This window comes from Triticum dicoccoides, chromosome 4A, assembly GCF_002162155.2.
Source record: "Triticum dicoccoides isolate Atlit2015 ecotype Zavitan chromosome 4A, WEW_v2.0, whole genome shotgun sequence".
Taxonomy (NCBI): domain Eukaryota; kingdom Viridiplantae; phylum Streptophyta; class Magnoliopsida; order Poales; family Poaceae; genus Triticum; species Triticum dicoccoides.
This window is the reverse complement of record NC_041386.1, coordinates 447,346,506-447,368,862: the sequence shown is the minus strand read 5'-3', so window position 1 is coordinate 447,368,862 and position 22,357 is coordinate 447,346,506. Positions and strand designations below refer to the sequence as shown.

Genomic DNA, 22,357 nt, shown 5'->3' with positions numbered 1-22,357 from the left:
GATCGCGATTGTGTACACTTAATGGCCTGGCGCCCCTAGTTCCGGGTATTGATTGCGAGATATTGATTATCACAACCATTTGGTATATCTGGTGGGAGAGAAGGAAATTCTCGCATGTCGAGAAGTTGCTCGAACCGGCAAGATCGGGACTCAGGGACGGCTTGCTTTTGGCGACCAACGTGAGCTGCAAGCCTGCAACAAGCTCAGATAGAAGCAGACTGCATGGAGGTAATCCAAGTGATGCAAAACGGAGGCAATTCTTTGGGCTCAAAACAGTGTCATGGCTCCGTCGCTGACGACGTCACCAGACAACCGGCAGGTGGAGTGGGCCTAGCCTGTGCTGTATGTGAGCCGTGACGTGCGTGGGGTTATGTACCACTCCGAAGAAAAGAAAATAATCTAAACTCTCACGACAAGTGTATGGATGAACCCACTTTAAAAAACACATTTCTAAATGCTAAAAGAAATCTGAAAAAGTTGCACGGGTATGTCTCCATGTGCGTGCATAAAGTTTCATGAAAAAACAACATTTTTTGTGGTATATGCAAAAAAGACAAAAATTATGTCGTGAAACACTATTTAGAAGCACTGAAATTTATCCTTTTTATGGAGACAACAAAATGACATTCTTTTCACAAAACTTTGTGCCGCACACACATATTTGCGAACATGTCTGCGTAATATTTTCTTTTGAATTTTTTTATATTTTAAAGCGTGCTTAAAATGCATTTTTGGAAAAATGGGTGCATATGCCCATGGGTTCGCGGGGTGCCCTCTCAAACTCACCTGCTTCTCTGTTTTCCCATCCCCTCTTTGTCTCTCTCAACTACCCAAATTTTCCCATCTGATGCTGGACTTGGTGTGAGATCCTCCCAGGGTCCTCACACATAGCAGTGATGTACTTCCTCCGTCTCATAATATAATAGCGCCGTTTTTTATGCTAAAATGCTACTCCCTCTATTTCTTTATCTAAGATGTATTATTTTTAGCACGTTAACCGATGCACATAATTATGGACTATTTAGAACAAAATTACCCTTGTCTAATTCATAGATTGGCGGCAAGTAAATCATTTAGGCTAGGAAGGGAAGAGATACACGAAATTGGGAGAGAGATAGTTTTCTTTTCTTTCTTACAGGGAGAGATACATGCAATCAGGGGAGAGATACTTTTCTCTTTCTGGAGGGACAAGATCGGAATTACGAGAAATTAGAAAAAATGCATCTTACATTGTTGCATTTTATCAAAAAACAAATACACCTTATATAAAGAAACGGAGAGAGTATTATATTATGGGCCGGAGGGAATAGTGGCGAAGTCTAGTTTTTAAAATCAATAATTATCTACAAGTAGTTTGACAACCTGTGTATTTTTTGTCAATTAATATGGACAGTATCAATATCTCTTATAGTACCAGTTGATAACTTCTGAAAAAATAATACGTATTAAAACGTTGAGAAGTACTCCCTCCATTTCTTTTTATAACACTGGTGGAAAAAGGGCCTTTGGTCGCGGTTCGCAACTGCCATTAGTCGCGGTTGCGCAACCGCGACCGAACGGGCGCGACTAAAGGCCCCCCCCTTTAGTCGCGGTTGCTTAAGAACCGCGACTAAAGGCCCGTCCACGTGGGCGCCAGGTGGCCGTCGGGGCGGAGGACCTTTAGTCGCGGTTCTTCTGGCCAACCGCGACTAAAGGCCGCCGCAGGTTTAGGGTTTTAGCCCCCCCCTTAAACCTGTTTTCTGTTTAATTTGTATTGTTTTATTTCTTTTGTGCTTTATTTTAATTTTGAAGGAGTTTCATATATTCTACGGTACTACATACATGCATATGAATGTACAATTTCAAATAAATTTGAAATTAGAACAAAAAGAATTCAAGAGGAATATACAATATATATTCAATATCATCGGATGACCATATACAATTTTGAACAAGTTTCCATACATGATTTAATGCATATAAAGTTCTACGTCCTCGTAATAGTGTTCTCCTTTAGGATGGAGGACTTCCCTGCTGAACCATCCAGCTAGTTCCTCTTGAAGTGGTCGGAAGCGAGCTTCTGGACTAAGCATCCACCGGAGGTTATTCCTCTGAGCATTGGTATCACTCGGAACCCGCTCAGAGGTGTATCTCCGGATCATCTCACAGACATAGTATCCGCATAGATTGGTCTCCGGTGGCTGAATATCCCCAGCATTCTTAGCCTTTAACATTTTGAATTCTAGCTCTTTTTTGAATTCACCGACCTTTGTATCTACGAACCGTCTCCAAACCCTACGAGGCAAAGAAAATTAAATGAACAAGAGAGTTATTAATTAGTTACTTGATATTAGGAAATGAACGAAATAAGCCGATCGATATAGAGCGCAAATGAATGAAAATAATTACTTCTGCAGCATTCTTCTCATGCCGCCCCAAAGCTTTGGATCCATATTCACAGAGTCGTGGACGAGACATTCTGAGGTGTTAACTTTAATTACTAGCAGAATCCAGTGGAACCTGCGGACACGATACATGCACAGTACGTCATGCATAACTCATCGATTAGCCGGCCACATACCATGCATGGAGTAAACAAAAGAGAATGTGCTCAAGACAGAAACACTCACTCAAAATGGTAAGGAAATAGAATATCACTTTTGAGTTCCTGCTTTGTAAGAAACTGCCACAGGTCTGCCTCCACGTCGGTGGGGTAACGCTCCAACACATGTCCATTAACGATGTGTGGGTCAATGAACCCAACATCATGGATGTTCCTTACTCTGCATTCCTTAATCTTCATTCTGCATGTATAATAGCGGACACAACAATATAGTTAGGACATATATATAGTGCAGGCAATATGAACGAGATGGGGTAGAAATTAATAAATCACTTACAGAACGTAGCAACTGATGATAGATTTATCGAGCTCGCGCAGATTGAAAAGCTGGAACAATTCACTCAGTTCAATTTGTACATAGTAATGTTTGAAGTGATGCTCATGTCTAACTTCCGCATAAATATATTCTTTGGCGTTTTTATTTTTTATGTAACCCTTGTACCATTTCAGCAGACCTTTCATTTGTGGAGGTAGATCCTTTTCCTGCGCAGGCTCGACGAGAGGCCCATTCTTGACATATGTAATTACTACCTCCTTCACTGGCGCCTCATCAAGGCCGTCCATACATATCGCGGTCCGCCTCCCCAACCGCGACTAAAGGGTTTTGGCGCCGCCTCCGTTCCCGCGCAGAAAGACCCTTTAGTCGCGGTTGGAAAGGCGGACCGCGACTAAAGGGTACCCTTTAGTCGCGGTCCGCCTCCCCAACCGCGACTAAAGGTCTGTGCTACAACTGGCGCGGTGCGGTGGGATGTTTAGTCCCACCTCGCTAGCCGAGAGGCTTCGACAGTGGTTTATAAGCGCGGCTGCGCTCACCACTTCGAGCTCCTCTCAAATGCAGGCTTACGGGCCTATTCTGTCACGATGTGCCTGTGGGCCTACTGGGCCTTCTGCGGGCCTGAATCCTGGCCCTTTAATGGGTTTCTAGTCGTATTCAGGCCGTGGTGGCCCAGTAGGTGGCATATTTTCTTTTTTTCTTCCTTTTTTCCTTTTTTCTTTTTTCTTCTGTTTTTTTCTTCTGTTTTTTTTATGTTTTTCTTCTGTTTGTTTTTTTCTTCTGTTTTTCCTTTTTTCTTCTGTTTTTTTCTTCTGTTTTTTTCTTCCTTTTTCCTTCTTTCTTCTTCTTCCTTTTTCCTTTTAAAATCAGAAAAATAAAACTAATTCATTTTAAAATCTTAAAAATACAATTATATATCAAAAAAATCAGAAAAATAAAACTAATTCATTTTAAAACCCCTTGAAGGTTTGACAAAAGGTTTGATACATCATTCAGTTCATCGACCAAATACAAAGTTTGGTACAATAAATTATTACACATCAATTCTTCCCTTGTGTCCCTGCTTGCTTACGATTGTGCCGTATCCATGGAGCATCCTCATCATTTAACTTAATGCTTGGGTCAATGTTCACTTTGAAGGGCGGAATTTCACCAAACATATTATAATCTTCTGACATGTCTGTCTTGTCCTCCACTCCCACGATGTTTCTTTTCCCTGAAAGAACAATGTGGCGCTTTGGATCATCGCATGATGTACTGATCGTTTTCTTATAATCAGAAAAATAAAACTAATTCATCGCTTCGGAAGAAATCGACGATGCCCAAGGTACACGTTCTTCTTACAATTTGGCAAATGTACACTTTCAGTCTCATGTAAGCAGTGCGTGCATGCATTGTATCCCTTATTTGACAGTCCCGAAAGGTTACTAAGAGCAGGCCAATCGTTGATGGTTACGAAAAGCAACGCTCGTAGGTCAAATTCCTCTTGTTTGTGCTCATCCCACACACGGACACCACCCCACAGCTGTAAAAGTTCATCAACTAATGGCCTTAGGTACACATCGATGTCGTTGCCGGGTTGCTTCGGACCTTGGATGAGCACTGGCATCATAATGAACTTCCGCTTCATGCACAACCAAGGAGGAAGGTTGTAGATGCATAGAGTCACGGGCCAGGTGCTATGGCTGGAGCTCTGCTCGCCAAAAGGATTCATGCCATCCGTACTTAGAGCAAATCTTATGTTCCTTGCGTCAGCTGCAAAGTCTTTGAACCATCTGTCGATCTTTCTCCATTGCGTTCCATCTGCGGTGTGTCTCAACTCCCCGTCCGACTTACGGTCCTCTTTGTGCCATCGCAACAACTTGGCATGCTCTTTGTTCCTGAACAGACGTTTCAACCGTGGTATTATAGGAGCATACCACATCACCTTGGCGGAAACCCTCTTCCTGGGTTTCTGGCCCTCAACATCGTCACCAGGGTCATCGCCTCTGATCTTATAACGCAATGCAGTGCATACCGGGCATTCATTCAAATTCTCATATTCACCGCGGTAGAGGATGCAGTCGTTGATGCATGCATGTATCTTCAGAACCTCTAAACCTAGAGGGCAGACAACCTTCTTTGCTTCGTACGTACTGGCGGGCAACTCGTTATCCTTTGGAAACATATTCTTCAACATTTTCAGCAAGTTTTCAAATGCCGAGTCAGCTACACCTGCCTCTGCCTTCCATTTCAGCAAATCCAGTGTGCAGCCCAGCTTTTTCAGACCATCATCGCATCCGGGGTACAGCGCCTTTCTGTGATCCTCTAACATGCGATCCAAATTCTCCCTCTCCTTTTCAGTTTCGCAGCGTCTCCGTGCATCAGCGATGGTCCGACCAAGATCATCAACGGGATCATCACGTGCCTCTTCTTCACCTTCCCCTTCACCTTCAGCATCCTCCATGAAAGTATCACCGAAATGAGCAAGATAGCTTTCATCGATGAAATCATCCCCTTCTTCATCTTCTTCCATTATAACCCCTCTTTCTCCATGCTTGGTCCAACAATTATAGCTTGGCATGAAACCGTGCCGAAGCAGATGCATGTGAACATCTCTTGAGGAAGAGTAACCCTTCTGATTCTTACAGATAACACATGGACAGATAACAAAACCCCCCTGCTTGTTCGCATTAGCCACTACAAGGAAATCTTTCAAACCCGTAGTGAACTCGCCGGAGAGTCGGTTACCGTACATCCATTGCCGATTCATCTGCATTATTATAATATAAAATATATAATTAACCATCATGCATTTGTTAAACTAACTAGCTACAAACAATATAAATTAAACAATGAACTGCACACATGCATATTTTATCAATGACACACATGCATGAAAGGTTCAGGTTGCTAACCGCGATCGAGGAGGAAAAAATAAATGAGGAACCTCAAGTGTGGCTCCAACACTTCATATCATGTTTGTTTCACCCTCTTAGGGCATTTCATCAAACACCTTGTGTGCATAAGAGGAACCAAAAGCAAACCTACACCCCCTTGTGAAGCTTGTGAAGAGAAGTGGCACCAAATGGCTAAGTGAGCGTGCTGAACTGGTATATATAGGGGAGGAGCTTTAGTCGCGGTTGGCCTGGCCAACCGCGACTAAAGGCCTTTGCGCACCTTTAGTCGCGGTTGGCCTGGCCAACCGCGACTAAAGCCCCTCACGTGCACCAGCTGGCCACCGAGCGCCCTGGGCCCAGGCCTTTGGTCGCGGTTCGTCTGCCGAACCGCGACTAAAGACTTCATTAGTCGCGGTTCCTACAGTTTCGCGACTAATGGGGCTGGACGGAAGCCTCTTTTTCTACCAGTGTAAGGTGTATTTGTTTTTTGATAAAAATTTAAAATATAAGATGCATTTCTTTTAATTCTTTATAATTCCCTTATTAGCCCTCCAGAAAAAGAAAAAGTATGTCTAATCTAGTTGGGAAAGTATCTCTAACCTAATTGTCTGTATCTCTCATTATGGCAAAAGAAAGAATCTCTCTGTTGATTGCATGTATCCTGGACTAATTGATTTACTTGCCACTAAACAACAAATTTGCCAAGGCTAATTTCATCCGAACATGTCTTTTTTTTGTAGGGAAATTTGGGAGCTCTTTATTCAACACTAACAGCTCCAGCTAAATAAGCTGAGAGGCTGGTTACAAGAAGACTCGGAATGGAGTCCATCCAACATTCGGTTACATCCAGGGTGCTAGCTTGTTTGGCACAAAGATGAGCCAAAACATTAGCTGACCTCCCTACATGCTGAATTACAAAAGACTTAAAATAAATAACATGCTCCCTAATCTCGAACAAGATAGGCGCCACGATCGCACGAACAGAGATTTACAATCTCCAAATTATTAGACTCGAAAACCACCTCAGAATAGCCTCGAAGATGAGCAAAGAGAACACCATCGCGTAGAGCGAGTGCTTCGGCTATAAGAGGATCTGTGATTCCCGAGTAAGGTTTGCACCATGCAGCTAGGAAGGATGAATGTGTTCTTGCGACTCCACCTGCCCCTCCCCTTCTAGCTTCCATGGCAACACTCACATCAGTGTTGATCTTGATCCATCCCAAGTCCGGCGGTCTCCAACCATGCCCCGGCAAGATTCGCGCGTGATCGCGAGGTAGTTCGAGGACAGTGAGAGCTTCTTGGGTTTTCTTCATGGACTGAATAGGATCAAGTTCCTTCTTGTCATGCGTGGCATTGTTTCTTGAGGTCCAAATCGCCCACATGACAGTAACCAATTTTGCTCTCTCAGATTCAGAGAACATTGGATCGCAAAGAACATCCCGAGACCATGTAAGTGGGTGCAGCTCCGGTCGCTTGATGTCAAGCCAGTCCGGAGCCGCATTCCAAAAACGTCTGGCGTGGGTGCAATCCAGTAACGCATGCTTCATGTCTTCCTCTGCGTGAAGACACGGTTTGCAGGTGCCAATGGTTGTGATATAACGGTGCATGAGAGTAGATTCAGCCGGAAGAATCCCATGCAATACCCGCCACCAGAACACTCTCACCCTTGGCAAAACCTTAAGCTTCCATAACCGGGACCATAGCTGTTTGTCTGTCGATGAAGTCTCGGTGATCGTCCCTTCCTCTAGAGCCAGATGCTCGTTACGAGTCATTAGAGCACGATACGCTGATTTTACAAAATAGCATCCCGACCGTTCATGAGCCCATGCAACAACATCGTCGCCCCCACCCCGCATCAGGAGGATATTAAGGATTGCATCCGCATCGGGGGTGATGAAGTTTTGACAGACCACATCAGCCTTCCATGACCAATTAACCGTATCAATAAGGTCTGAGACTGTTTGCAATTGTGTATTAGTACTTCTGACAGTCGGAGTCATAGAAAGAGTGTCGGGGATCCACTTATCATCCCAGATAGAGATCGACCTGCCATCTCCTATGCGTTTGATCAGACCGACTTGCAAAGATTCCCTCCCCGCAATGATAGCACGCCACATCGTCGAGGAAAAACGCGGAACTGTAGCTTGCATAAAATCACAAGTGGGAAAATATCTCCCTTTGAGAACTCTAGCACACAGCGATGATGGGTTCGTCATCCGTCGCCAACCATGTTTGCCGAGAAGAGCTGTGTTGAAAAGCTCAAGATCCCGGAATCCCATTCCGCCCTTCTCTTTTGGACTTGCCAAAGCCGTCCAAGCCTTCCAATGCATGGAATTACGATCTAGGGAGCTGCTCCACCAATACTTGGCGAAGGAGGAAGTGAGGCTTTTACACACCTTCTTTGTTAACTTGAAACAACTCACGCTGAAAATAGGTATAGCTTGGGCTACAGTCTTTATACGCACTTCCCTTCCAGCACAAGATATCATTCTTTCCGACCCGCCTTGGAGTTTGCTTCGAATCCTCTCTCCAATATGGTCAAAAGTACCGCTTGTGATCCTACCCACGGCTGTAGGTAGACCAAGGTAGCGCTCACTGAAAGCTTCTACCGCAATGTTCAGAGTTTGTTTCATCAGTAGCTTATCCGGAGCAGGGGTGTTCGGACTGAAATAAATAGAGCTTTTCTCTTTATTGACAGCCTGCCCTGAGCCCCTCTCATAAATTCTCAGTATCTCATTGAGCCTTTGGGCACTGTCCACCTTTGCCTGCATAAATATTAGACTATCATCCGCGAAAAGAAGATGATTGATCCACGGAGATCGGTAGCTGACTCGAATGCCTTTGTCTACTCTCTAACCACCAAAATGGTTCAAAAGTGAAGTTAGTCCTTCCGCACATAGCAGGAATAAGTACGGAGACGCTGGGCACCCTTGTCGCAGCCCCCTAGAGGGAGTGAAAAAAGGAAGAAGTTCACCATTCACCCGTATTGAGAATCTGATGGAAGTGACGCACTTCATGACTAGGCGAACAAACTCCATACCGAAACCAAGCTTCAACATGATTGCTTGCAAGTAATGCCATTCTACACGGTCGTACACTTTCATCATGTCCAGCTTGATAGCACATACAGCATTCCCCCCTTTCTTCCTTCTTCTCATCGCATGCACACTTTCATGTGCAATTAGCACATTGTCAGTAATCAGGCGACCAGGGACAAACGCACTTTGTTCAACACTGATGATATCATCCAAGAACTCTCGGAGACGATTAGCAATGGCCTTAGAGGCGATCTTATACAAAACTGGACAGAGAGAGATAGGACGATATTGAGTGATACTTTGTGGGAATCGTACCTTGGAGATCAATGTGATAAAAGTGTCGTTTATAATTATGTGTCTTGATCCCATGCCAAAAATAATACACCTTACAAAAAGAAACTGAGAGAGTATTGTATTAATGACCGACGAGTCAACAGTTTGATAACTTACATATGGCAAACTAGAAGAAATCATCGAAACATACCAACATGAGATCCAATTTCGAAAATCTCATCACAACGGATTTAATCATAAAAACAGATCTTAATCCAGCTTTTGAATATTTTCTGGTGCACTGTTGCAAAGGAATGAGATAGCAAGAACCACGGGTGATGAACCAAGCATGCCGCAGTTACACTAGGAAAAGGTGTTCGGTACTGTTATTAGATTCGTAACATTCGTCAAATATAACACTCCATTTGATAAACCAAACTGTAATTACACAACAACTGTGACCCTTAAACACCATCCTGTGATGTGGAAACGGACACTGCTTCTAGTCGATTTTCATGAATAAATTTATCTTCACGTATCACAATTTGTGAAAGTAGGGTGACAACGACCAATCAAGCAGCCACTTTAACATGTAATGAAGACCAGTCTCAACAAATCAGCTCAGCTTCATCGAAGCTATCTGGGTAGCAAGCTCCATTGCCTCCTTGACCCGAGAAGCATCACTTCCCTGCATTGCAGGATTCACAGATATTAGGCAACGACAATTAGTAGACTTTGACCAAAGGGGCTTCTCTTATAAAGATTAAATAATGCCTCACCTGGCCCTGGGCGAGACCATTCTTGCCGCCTCCTCCTTTTCCCTTGAGTGGTGCGATTGAAGGTGTAAGCCAATCCAACACCTTGAAGCCATTGGGTGCATCCGGAGGTACGCCGGCATAAATAACAGCCTTGTTTGATGCCTCATCTGTGCTGAATACCATTATCGGCAAACCCTGGAAAAGTCGAACCCATGAGGTCACCAGCACATCCAAAGAACACAAGGAATACAACTTTAATGTTTTAATTCATACAAAAATAAATGTTGGAGCAAGTTGGAAATTATGCTGAATCTACAGTGATTTTTACATGATGGGGACACTACTTGACAGAAATGGATTGGAGTACCGACCTTGAAACGGTTCATGGCTTTGACAACTGCTTCCCGGACAGCAGTGGTGTCAAGACCCACATCAGCATGAGTAACACAGAAGGTTTTTCCTTCAGAAAGAGCAGCTTCTGCAGCATCTATGGCAATCTTGACAGCCTTCTGGATATTTTCTTCACCCATTTTCTTCTTCGCCTTCCTAAGTTGATCCTGATATATGCAACAGCTGTAATCAGCTTTCATTTTAACTACGAACAGAATACCAAGTATCATAAATACTTCTCTTTGACAAGATGCACCAAATCAACTGAAACATTTACAGACCTCCAGCTTTGAGATATTGCCTTTTAGATCAGCTTTCCTTGCAGCTGGGATAGCAGCTGCATCCAGTGTATTCTTGATGGACCCAATTTTCTGATGAAGAAACATCATTCTTAGATACGGTCTAATACAAAGCAGATCAGAAGGAAATAGCTACAAAGTACAATGGACATCATCTATTTATATAAAGGCTAAGGACATAATATTTCCAAGAAAACAAACAAAAACCACAGTAACTTCTAATGATATCCATTATCCAATTTGTCAGAGTAACACAACCATATAGCTCACAGCCTCATACTAAGAGAGACAAGCACACTTAGTACCTTCTCCAATGTGGCTCCTTCCAGTTTAGATGCCTCATTAATATCAGTATCGATAGATGATGCCAGCTTCATAGCCTGGGAGGCACACTCAGCAGTAACAGCCGTTATCCTGCGAACACCTTTTGCGATACCCTCTTCAGATATGAGGGCAAATGCCGCAGCATCTCTAGTGTTTGAAATGTGTGTACCTGGTATACAAAAACTTTAGATGACATAAACACACAAATGTAGAATTACATAGAACAGAGTAGTAAATATACCTCCACACAGCTCAGTTGATATGGATAACCATTCTTTGCTTTCAGGGTTTGCAAGCAGATCTTCCACTTTGCGACCAATTGATACAACTCTTACAGGATCAGGGTAGATCTACAAAGTCCATATGCAAAACGAATTACACGAAACAACAGGTCAGGCAAACAAGGTATTAGAACATGGTATGTCAAGCTGGGTAAGAGGACGCACTTCACCAAACACAGCTCGCAGACCATTTATGCGCTTTGCGTCAGCTAATTTTATTTCTTGTGCAGATACCTCCAGCTCATCCTTTATTTGTTGGTTCACTATATACTCGATTTTTCTCAAATCTTCGGGCTGAACAGGTTTCCCTGTTATGTACCAACAGTTGAGTTGACAAGCTGAGGAAAAACATCATGTGAATACAATATAAAAAGAATCACAGCATACCATGGGAGAAATCAAATCTCAGCTTCTCTGGAAGAACAATGGAACCTTTCTGGTCAACATGGTCACCAAGTACTTCCTACACTTACAACAGTGAAACCATCATGAATGCAAAAAAAGCACTCCTTGTAAAATCTGAGAGGCTTGAAAACATACCCTTAGAGCAAAGTTCAGCATATGGGTACATGTGTGGTTTGGAGCAATGAGAGTACGCCGTGTGTAATCAACCTACCAAGAGTAATAGAAGTATCGCCATGTGATTTAGCAAATTTCACAGGTTAACTGATTCGGTATAAAGAAATTAATCAGTGAAGAATGTTACCTTGCATTTCACTTCATCGCCAACAGACAATGCCTTGGAGTCCGGACCTTCCAGAAATGAACCGATATGCAGGACATAGCCAGCAAACACTTGGACATTGTTTACAGTGAAAGATCCAGATGGCCCCTCGATACTCCCAGTGTCATAAATCTATTCCAAAAATATCATATGGCATGTCAAGAGAATTCATACAATGCATGGTGCAACTCTCAACAAACATGCAGGAGAGCTGTGTATCGTTCATTAAAAAGAGGAAAAGTTTATATATACAACCCCAAACCCCACACAAGAAAGAGGTCACATGCGCTTCTTTGAAATAGAACAAGAAACGACCATGGCAGCACGGTGACTTCAAATAATTGAGAAAACATCAATGGCTGTTGAATGCAAATTGCAACGCTTGTTGTGCAATGTACGGGTATTAATTTAGTCAAAATTTGACTGAAAAACTTGAAGCTAGTGTATTGTACGGGCAACTTCAAAGTCCTCAACACTATTGTATACAACCGTAATGTGGTGTTTGAAATGGTGTAATGACAAAAATACTTCAAGCATATACTCCCTCCATGCCATAATATAAAAACGCTCTTATATTATGGGACGGAGGGAGTATTCATGAGTGCTGTAGATTATTAGGATGACGTACAACAAACAACACAGGATACCAATCAGATTTCAACCAATGGGAGGTATCACTCTTCAGGGTGCATTAATCATTTTTTGTTATGGTTACAATCAAAGAATAACTTCCAAACAGAAATTATGTGTCTACTTTACTAATGAATCAATATAGGTCAACATAATTCTGTTAAAGCTATCAAAAAATACTGTCATGTGGGGCCATTGCTACAGGAGGATACCCCATCAGACATCAGCTCAATGGTTACTATAGAAAATATCTAACTTGCAAACTAAGGTAGCTATCGAGCTGATGTCAGCTGGGGTTTCTTCCTATAGTAATGGCCCCACATGACCTAAAACAACAGAATACCATGCTTATTCAGTAGGTAAGCTGATAATTCATAGCATGATTTCAACTCTAGAGGTGATTGCAATTGGCGTTTTCATTCAACACATCAACGTGACACTGTCAAACATGAAGTTGTACCTGACCACCCTGTTCTGCATAGAAGCTTGTACTTTCCAAAACCAGGCCAAAGTCTTCATCACCAGATGCAGTGGCTACGAATTCTGAGCCAGTATAGATAGCTTTCACTACACTGCTATGTACCTGCAAAATGATTTTAGGTATATCGGTCATATAACCAATATATAAGTGTTTCAAAATATGAACACTGCAAAAACAATCAAAAGCTTGCAGCCACGTAAATTCACTACTTGAAGGTGATTTTTGAAGTGGGGGTTGCTTTCTAAATGTTTGGGCCAAACTAGAATGGAAATTCTATGAAATCCCAAACAGGCACTGAAATATTGGAAAGAACTGTACCTAATAGCCAAACCACAACTAAATAATCTAACTAATCATCTAACCTTGTGTTGGAATTTTGGGCTATCATTTGTGCTGTCAAGTCCCTGATTGTGCAGCTGCGACGTAGCATTTGCATCCAGGACAATAGATTTACCACCAGCCTGCAGGAAAAACATATAAAACAAAGTCAGAAATAAGTATGATATAAACAGACTAAAGTTGCTCAATGAATTGAGCATCACTGGCATATAAGAGATGCTAGGTTTAGTTAAATACAACATCATTAAACAACAAAGAGCAGGGATAATACTTGGATAGCATAGAAGACCACAAGCGAAGGATTAAGTTTTATATTGAAGGAGAAATGAACACAACCTTGTAGCGAGCATTCCTAGCCTTTTGCCTTGCTTCTTCCATAGAAGCATTAAAACCCTCCATGTCAACAGATAGCCCGAAGTCAACTGCCATGACCTATGAGATAGGAAACAACAATGATACCAGAAAAGACAATAAAAGCTTTATCAAGTTTAACGACATAATAAACATGAAAAGTATATATCACTGCCAAATTAATTTGATTAAATTTACTGATGAAAACATGAAGAACAAACCTCAGTCAAATCAATTGGATAACCATAGGTGTCCCACAGAACAAATGCATCCTGAAAGAACAAATAACGGTTGCAATACATGAAGGATAGCAATATAAACTTGAAAAGTTCAGCAGGATGTAACAGAACATTGATAAACGTGACCGAAGTATGATTTAAGAGACATATTTCTACATAGTGGACTCCGATTCTTAAAATAAGAACGAAGAAAAGAATTATTCCACATTATTGTAGAGAATATGGTCAAGTTTTCCAAATAGTCGAATTCCTTAGTTTTGACATGTTTCTCAAATACGAAGGAATGAATAGAAACTAGGGAGGGAAGGCTACACACCCAAGAGCACAGATAAACTAGCTCTCTGGCTGACAAAGCACTAATCTAACATATGATGCCTACTTTTCATACTAATTTTAGATGCAACGACTAATTGGAAAGTCTCTCATGTCTCCAGCTAATTTCTCCAATAGACACGAGCCTCTCCACCACGGTAGGAAGAGCCCTGTCGATGCTTAGGTGCGCAGTGTTCAGAGCTGTAACCAACCTTGCAAAATTATTGTTCCAACATTCGATTGAGCTATGGATGGATGAAGGAGAACCAGATTGATAACTGCATGGCTTGGTATAGGTCTGGGACTGAGGGGTAGAGACCTTGCCCTCATCTAACCACCGGTAAGGGTGCAAGCAGAGCGGATAGAGATGCTCAACGGATGAGTGCCTGGACATGAATATGGAGTGAACAACGACCAAATATGGTCGGCAGCAAACAATGCTCTAATCAAAAACAGAAACATAAATAATGCTCAACGGATACCACTAAACACGATAGCTCTAAGTCTCTAGTTAGATATATATAACTGTGCCAAATATATTTTTTAGGTTGAGCGAAATGAACCTACACCTATCATTTGCCTGATTTTGAGGCTAGGTGAGGAGGTTGCAATAACAGAGGTGCATGTTGGCCTAGTGAGGACCAAGCAATCACAGCAAGAGGTTCAGTGCACATCGCCTCCATCCCCTGTGGATACTACGGGTGCTCCTCCCATTGATACTGCAACACCAGCTGCCCGGACACCAACGCATGCCGCCAGCTCCCCCTGTGTGTCCGTCGCTAACTTGTGGTGCCCCCCTCATCATATAGGAGGCACAGGATACAACGCGCCCGACTCCACACAAACCATAACCTGTCAACACTCGTTACAACTTGATGTCCAGCTGTAAAAAATATACGAAAAACTCAACACAAGGCCCGAACCAATCTTTCTATAACCAAGAAGCCCCAATTAACAGCCAGCACGGCCCATGTTAACATCCCACAGGCAGGCTTCACATCCATGTATTGTGTTTCCTCTAAAGCAAGCAATGCAACCACCAGGATCACCTGAAGCCAGCAGACAAGCTCACAAATGAGCAGGTGGGAGTCTCATCAAATAGTGTGTTGAATACTATCTGATCAAAATCCTACGAGTCGACGAGTCGTTCCGAGGTTGAGACTCATAGACTAAGCGTGACTACTCGACACTAGTCGACACTGAAGTTGCGAATCATAGACTAGTCGACACTGAAGTGCAGTCGGCCCTGGAGTTGAGACTCATAGACTAGTCTTGACTAGTCCTTGGACTCATAATCCATGAATCCTGGTATCCTGGTTCTGGCAGATAGTGCCTATACAATGTTAAAACCACATCCGAGAATAACTACCGATATTGTATCCGTCAGATATCCAAGTTCTGGTTCCTAACGCCATTGTTAAGGGGTTCCGTCAGTTTGTTGATATTCGAACCATTTTCACCCCTGCCAGGAAACCATTTTCATTAAAGGATGGTTAGGCTTTGAGACATTGTTCTTAATGCGGTAAGGCGACCCAAGGCGAGCACTCACCGCCCTGACGTCTAAGCGCTGCAAGGTACTGCCAGGGCGCTTGCCGAGCATCCAAGGCGGGACACCTTAAAAACAATGCTCTATGGCGTATTGGAGAGGGAGGGAAGGGCTAGATATATCCAGATTAATCCTCACTATGAAAATGGATGACAATGCAACCGCTCTAGCAAAGGATAAGAACATATTCCAAATATTTTAATATGAAATATATGCATCTTACTAATCAGGATACCTTGACTCCAACTTCATAATTTATATTATCTCCTAAATACCATCACTTGCCAATGGACCCTTTCCCCCCTTCTGTCCAATGAGATAACACAACACGTGCTCACACAACAAACAAACTATATATCTGCTTAGGTGCAAACATCTTCTAGTGAAAACAAAATAAATCAACTAATGTGGTGGTAATTCAAAACCAAAGCACTTGCCTGGCCACTAAGTACTGCCCCGCCATTCTCCTTGACAGCATCTGCAGCTTTCTTAAATCTCTCATACCCCTGAAAATTACACCAACAGCACACTCAGTTAACTGGCTGAACAGTGACCAGAAATGACAACACATATTATGATGGTTTTAAGAAAAGAATGGCCAATTAAACTTCAACTGTAAGCTTTCTTAGTCTCTATGAAATACAATGACAATGCGCCTAGTAGGAACTACCCTTAAAATACAAACATGATAAACAGAATCATGCCCATGTAGAAACCAAATAAATTGGATTATAATTAGTCATTTCAGAGAAAAGATGAGACAATTTATCGTGTATGCTAATTACTGTGATTGAACTATTGAAGTTTGCTAAGCTGCCATAAACCAAGATCGAAACGATCATCATGGATATGTTCCTTAATGTGTAGTGTTAAAACAAGGCACTGCCTGGTTACTCAGCACAACACGTTAATATATATAAAGCCTGTAGCAGTATCACACGAGCAAAACAGTGGTATAGAAGATACAAGGTATAAACTGGCCCAGAGTCTCCGGCAACTACAAAAACAAACTAGCTAAATTACTTTGAGACTAGCACATGTTCAGAAGGATAAAGTATGCTTCACAGAAAAGGATAAAGTATGAGAACACTGCCTAAGAGTGTGCAAAGACTCGGATTTGATTCCAATGAAATTACACCAACAAACTTCACTTGGGCTAAACTGATGTTACTGTTATGCAATACTCCAGGCAAATAATAATACCTTCGCTAGAGTGTTCTCAAAGCTTGCCTCTTCGTCCTTAATTATATCTTTAATCTTCTTTTCATTGTCTTTCAGCTCAGGAAACACATCACCCATCACTCGGACAAAAACATCTACAAGGCTGTACGAGCAAGACACAAAATAATGGTAAATCAAATGCCAGCTTCGAAAACCAAAAGATGAGAGAGATGAGAGAGAGAGAGAGAGAGAGAGATGCCAGTCGCCGGAAATATGGAGAGAGAATCAGAAACAACTTGAAAAATTGATGCAGAAGTAAAAACAAAAAGGTTTAGTTGGACATATATAGCACTTTCCATGTAAAATTAGACCAGCAATGAAATTATTGCTGGTCAACCGTCAGAATCTGACTGTACACATTCTAAGATAACAATAATTTTACAATCGTGAGAGTGATAGTTAATTAATAAATAAATATTCAAGTTATGGAAAATACAGCAGTTCCAGAACACACACTCAAGCATAGGACAGTGATGCCCAAGAATCCACGCCATCAAGACCTATTAAGATAGTCATGAAAAAAAACACCCCTAGGCATCCGCTTAAGTGTGCTTAGGTGCTAGGCAACAACAGAACGCCTAGCGCTTAATCATGCTAGGTGTGCGCTTACTCCCTCCGTCCGCGAATAAGTGTACATTTAGCTTTTGTCCTAAGTCAAAGTTTTAAAATTTTGAACAACTTTAAGGAAAGAGTAGTGGCATATATGACATCAAATTGGTACATTATGAAACTACATTTCAAAACGAATCTAGTGATACTAATTTAGTGCCATAAATGCTGCTACTTTTCTCTATAAAATTGGTCAAAGTTTTAAAACTTTGACTTGGGAGAAAAGCTAGATGTACACTTATTCACGGACGGAGGGAGTAGATGAGATAGGCGCCAGGCAATGGCAAAACGCACTAGCACTTTTTTTCTCTGCGAGTGAAATAACTTTCAAAACCATGCCTCATTATCAGGACCAAATGCTAGTTATTATAAAGCTTTGCTAGCAAAAAAAAAAGTACACATGAACCTAAAACAAAAGGCATCGCAGGAACAATGGTAAGTCCAGTGCCAAGTTATGCCCCACAAACCCAAACCCAAATTAAAGTAACACATAGCACATGACCCTGGGTTCATAATAAATTAACTAAAATTGTGTGTGAACATAGTTTTTTTTATTGTCATATGACATTCCTACAGTCATTCTCATAAGCCTTGCATTACATTTTTAGCATTCTGGGTAAACAAAAAGCTATGCAAATATATCATCAAAAGGAGGGTACAGAATACAGCAGATGCAGGTTACAGTTCTTACGAGCTAAAAAATCCTTGCTTTGCCATCAATTTTTGATGACCAAAGTGAACAGCACGTCTAAGTATACGCCTTAGAACATACTCCCTTCCCTCATTTCCTACAGAAAAACTCATATTAGAACAAAGAAACGTCATTGTATAATACAAAACAAAGCTCTGAAACATTGTAATTTGTAAATGCAAGAAAAATACAATAGCTCAGTAGTTGCGACAAAAAAAATCAGTTCTACACCATCCTCACTAGATAGGTTGACCATGATGGTGGATCCACCAAAACAATCCCATTAAACTGAATGAAGACAATAATATATTTTCTGCAGTTGTTCTGAACCTTTATTACCGAAATACTCCCTCCATCCCTAATTACTTGTCTTAGATTTGTCTAGATACGAATGTATCTAGACACGCTTTAGTGTCGCATCTAGAAAAATCTGAGATAAGCTTTTCGGGACGGAGGTAATATTATGTAACTGCAACATATGTGCAACATATCATATTATTTTGCAGCTATATACTCCCTCTGTTCCTAAATATATGACGTTTCGGGAGTACATCCAAGTGGTGATTTCTATTGCATAAACAGCAAGCAAGAGAATCATTAACTGCTCACTTCATATTATATGTCATTCTGGACTACTAATTAATATTGTCTCACATCCATATCTGGCCCAATTCAACATATCCTTGCCATATTTATTCCAAGTCTGGCCCAATTCAACATATCCTTGCCATATTTATTCCAACAAGCACCCATCACTTAATTACAACACCCAACCACTAGCGCCAACACTTCCACCATGGAAAAGACAGTCGAAATAAGGCTTAATTGGTATTTCACACATAAATTCATGTGATAAGAACTATAACAACTCAGGGGTCCATTTGAAATCTATAAATTTTGGTTCGCAATGAACTAAGCCCATAAAAAATTAGCAGGTATGACTTCATATTAACTAGAAGGGAAATAATGCATTTCTTCCTAAAATAGTAAATGCAAGTCAGGTCCCCAAACTAGTGATTTTGACACTTGGATACTTAAACCAAAATTAATCATTCAAGTCCAAAAACCTAGCCTCTCTTAGAATGACTAATCATTTTGGCTGACAATGGGTACTACAATGATCTATCTGTTTTCATTCAAATTCTTCAAAATTGGATATGATGATCTATTGGTGACTTTATGTCTATATACTTCATTTTATTCCAGTGCCACATCCATATCTTGAATAAAAAATATCTTACATATGTAACAGAAAATTTAGGAGCATAATAAGTTCAAAATAATGTCTAGTTTAAGGAACCAAAATAACATAAGCGCACAAGCTCGTTATGCTCACTTGGGGACAGATATGAAATAGAACTACTTTAACATCCTGTTGTGCAGGATGCAACGCAGCAAGCATTTAGGTGTATTGTTATTATTCCATCTTTTTACAGAAACTAACCATACTTATAAATGGATGGCAATCATTTTAAATCATGTATCCCCAACCAAAACAGTATGAACTCACCAGGTTGAGAACCATCAGCGATAGCAAAAGAAAGGGTTCTTATGTGATCTGCAACAACCCTATATGCCATATCAACTTTCCCAACATCATCGGATCCCACTTTACCAGAGTATGGTTGAATTCCAGCGCCTGCCAGCTGCATTCATAATGCATACTGAATTAACAATGAATATCATTTACTTTAGGTAACAATTAATTACTGCAGAAAAATACTGTTGCCACAACTCATAAGCATAAAAGAAGCTGCAAGTGTGCACAAAATACCTTGTGGATGGCATCAAATAATGGCATGAATACGTCTGTATCGTAATTGCTCATTTTATTCTGAAGGATAGAGGTTAAACGCTCGAAGCCCATTCCAGTGTCAACGTGTTTTGCTGGCAAGGATCTCAAAGTACCATCTGATTCCCTGTTGAACTGGGTATTAAAACAGCCAAATGTCAGTGCATACAACAGATAAATAAGCAAATAGGTGTGCACACATTGAACAGAGTAACTGACATTGTATTGGGATTAAAGCTTGACAATCTGGAAAGAAATGGGGAAAATAGCATGTTAACCTGAATAAACACAAGATTCCATATCTCAATACATGTAGGGTCATCATTATTCACTAATGAAGCTGCGTCACGATTGCCAATACGATCAAAATGGATCTCTGTGCATGGCCCACAAGGACCTGTGTCACCCATCTCCCAAAAATTATCCTGCTCAAAGAATACATCATATAGTGTTCTTTAGTAGGGAAATTCAGTCAATAGTTAGGCCCAACAGAAACGGAGAAAGTGAAACTAATACAACATAATGTCCACAATAGATAGGAGCTCAACCAACAAACCAAGCACATCCAGGATACCTTGCAACCGAAAGGCAGAACTCTTTCATTAGGTAGATACTTCAACCATATGTTCTTCGACTCGGTATCCGGAGCGAGACCAGCTTTCTCATCACCACCAAAGTATGTTGCATAAATTCTATCAGTGGGCAATTTGTAGACCTGTACACATGAAATAGCAAACAGTATGTGGTAAGAAGGTGTCCAGTGTTTAAAATCAGTGGGAAATTTGTACATCTAAAGTTTTTGACATCATTTGCTTATTTTTGCTTGTTCGGATAGATTTATGACCAAAGTGGACCCAACTTTCACTTAAATTTTACTGATCCATAATCTGATGTAGAAGTACAGTAGTGCATATACATACTAACGCGCTAGCGATCAAAAGGGGGAGTGAAGGCAAGAACCCGATACCTGGGTGAGGAGCTCCCATGCATACCCGATGGCCCCCTCCTTGAAGTAGTCTCCGAAGGACCAGTTCCCGAGCATCTCGAAAAAGGTGTGGTGGTAGGTGTCCTTCCCCACGTCGTCGAGGTCGTTGTGCTTGCCGCCGGCGCGGATGCACTTCTGGGTGTTGCAGGCGCGGCTCAGGCGGCCAAGCTGCGAGTCCGGAGCGGCGGTGCCGAGGAATACGGGCTTGAACTGGTTCATCCCGGCGTTGGCGAACAAGAGCGTGGGGTCGTCGACGGGTACCACGGGGCTCGACGGCCATGGCGTGTGCGACTTGGACTTGAAGAAGTCGATGAAAACCTCCCGGACCCGGGCGGCCGTCCAATCCGACGGCACCTCCATCGGAGGGCCGACGGTGGCAGTGGCGGTGGCGGCGACCGTAGATGCTCGCGACGAGGAGAGGCGGATGGCGGCGGCGGTGGCAGGCAAAACCCTAGCGTTGGGCTTGGTGATGAGGAGGAGGCGGCACGCTGTCAGGGCCGAGTGCAACATACAGAGGCTTCAGTTAATGAACGGTCAGGATGAAAGAAGGAGATATCAACGGCTCGCTTAGGGTTTTTTTCTCGAGAGACAACGGCTCGCAGGTTCTGTTTACAATCCAGCGTTGACGATTAAAACGAAGGAGGTGTTTGGCTAGAGAAATGGTAAACGTAATCAGATCACAGCCTTGGAGGGTAATCAGTTTGCAAGTTTGTTTGGTTCACATTCCCGTAAAGGAATCGATTGCCATCATCCTGCTTTTCTTGCTCGGCCCTGCTGCTCGCCGGCCGCCATCCTCCCCGTAGATAGATCAAGCGTCGCCGGACGCTCGAGTCTTGCGCGCCGCTGGCCGTCCCTGAGCATGTGCACTGTCGGCCGCCTTTGATGTCAAGCGTCGGCAGCCTTTTTCGATGTCAAGCGTCAACGGTCACTCTGATCTCGGAGGAGAGGCGGCGGCGACGGACGAGGAGGAAGGGGTCGGGAGGGGAGGAAGAAGGGATCGTGTGGGAAGAGAAGGGAACGGTATCGCAATTACCGGTAGGGGGGGAGCGGTATCGATCAATAACTGGGTTGGACCTGTTTACGGAGGAAAGTGTTTACGGTGTGCATTAAACAAACGTAGGTAACGTTTCCCCTTTACGGCGTAAAGGGATGACAGGTAAAAAACGCTGAAACAAACACCTCCGAAGTTAGAGCCTCTACAACCCGACCCAGCTAAAGCCTGACTCATTTACATCTAACACGGTTATCGATCAACACTCAAATGTTCAATGTCACAATCGGTGCTCATTTGCAAATCATCAAATATATACAATTTACAT

At 42.2% G+C, this 22,357-nt stretch overlaps 1 protein-coding gene across 1 annotated transcript; it reads right to left on the bottom strand.

Annotated features, from left to right (window-relative positions):
* Positions 1-9,292: 9,292 nt before the first annotated feature.
* On the bottom strand, positions 9,293-21,563 carry LOC119286099 (alanine--tRNA ligase-like). The gene is made up of 22 exons (XM_037565435.1): positions 21,021-21,563; positions 20,628-20,768; positions 20,332-20,478; positions 20,036-20,188; positions 19,772-19,907; positions 18,262-18,358; positions 16,944-17,064; positions 16,178-16,246; positions 13,865-13,915; positions 13,629-13,724; positions 13,316-13,414; positions 12,933-13,055; positions 11,825-11,974; positions 11,659-11,730; positions 11,506-11,581; positions 11,284-11,426; positions 11,079-11,187; positions 10,819-11,006; positions 10,496-10,585; positions 10,196-10,381; positions 9,846-10,019; positions 9,293-9,754 (listed from the first exon to the last, which is right to left on the bottom strand). The coding sequence occupies exons 1-22, from the start codon at positions 21,546-21,548 to the stop codon at positions 9,683-9,685; spliced, it is 3,021 nt and encodes a 1,006-aa protein (XP_037421332.1). The 5' UTR covers positions 21,549-21,563; the 3' UTR covers positions 9,293-9,682.
* Positions 21,564-22,357: the final 794 nt, after the last annotated feature.

Coding starts and splice junctions, on each gene's coding strand:
- LOC119286099 (XM_037565435.1), bottom strand. CDS start 21,548: ATGTTGCACTCGGCCCTGACAGCGTGCCGCCTCCTCCTCATCACCAAG. Junction 11,427..11,505: donor GAGATTTGATTTCTCCCATG/GTATGCTGTGAT, acceptor GGTACATAACAG/GGAAACCTGTTCAGCCCGAA. Junction 9,755..9,845: donor ATGGTCTCGCCCAGGGCCAG/GTGAGGCATTAT, acceptor CCTGCAATGCAG/GGAAGTGATGCTTCTCGGGT.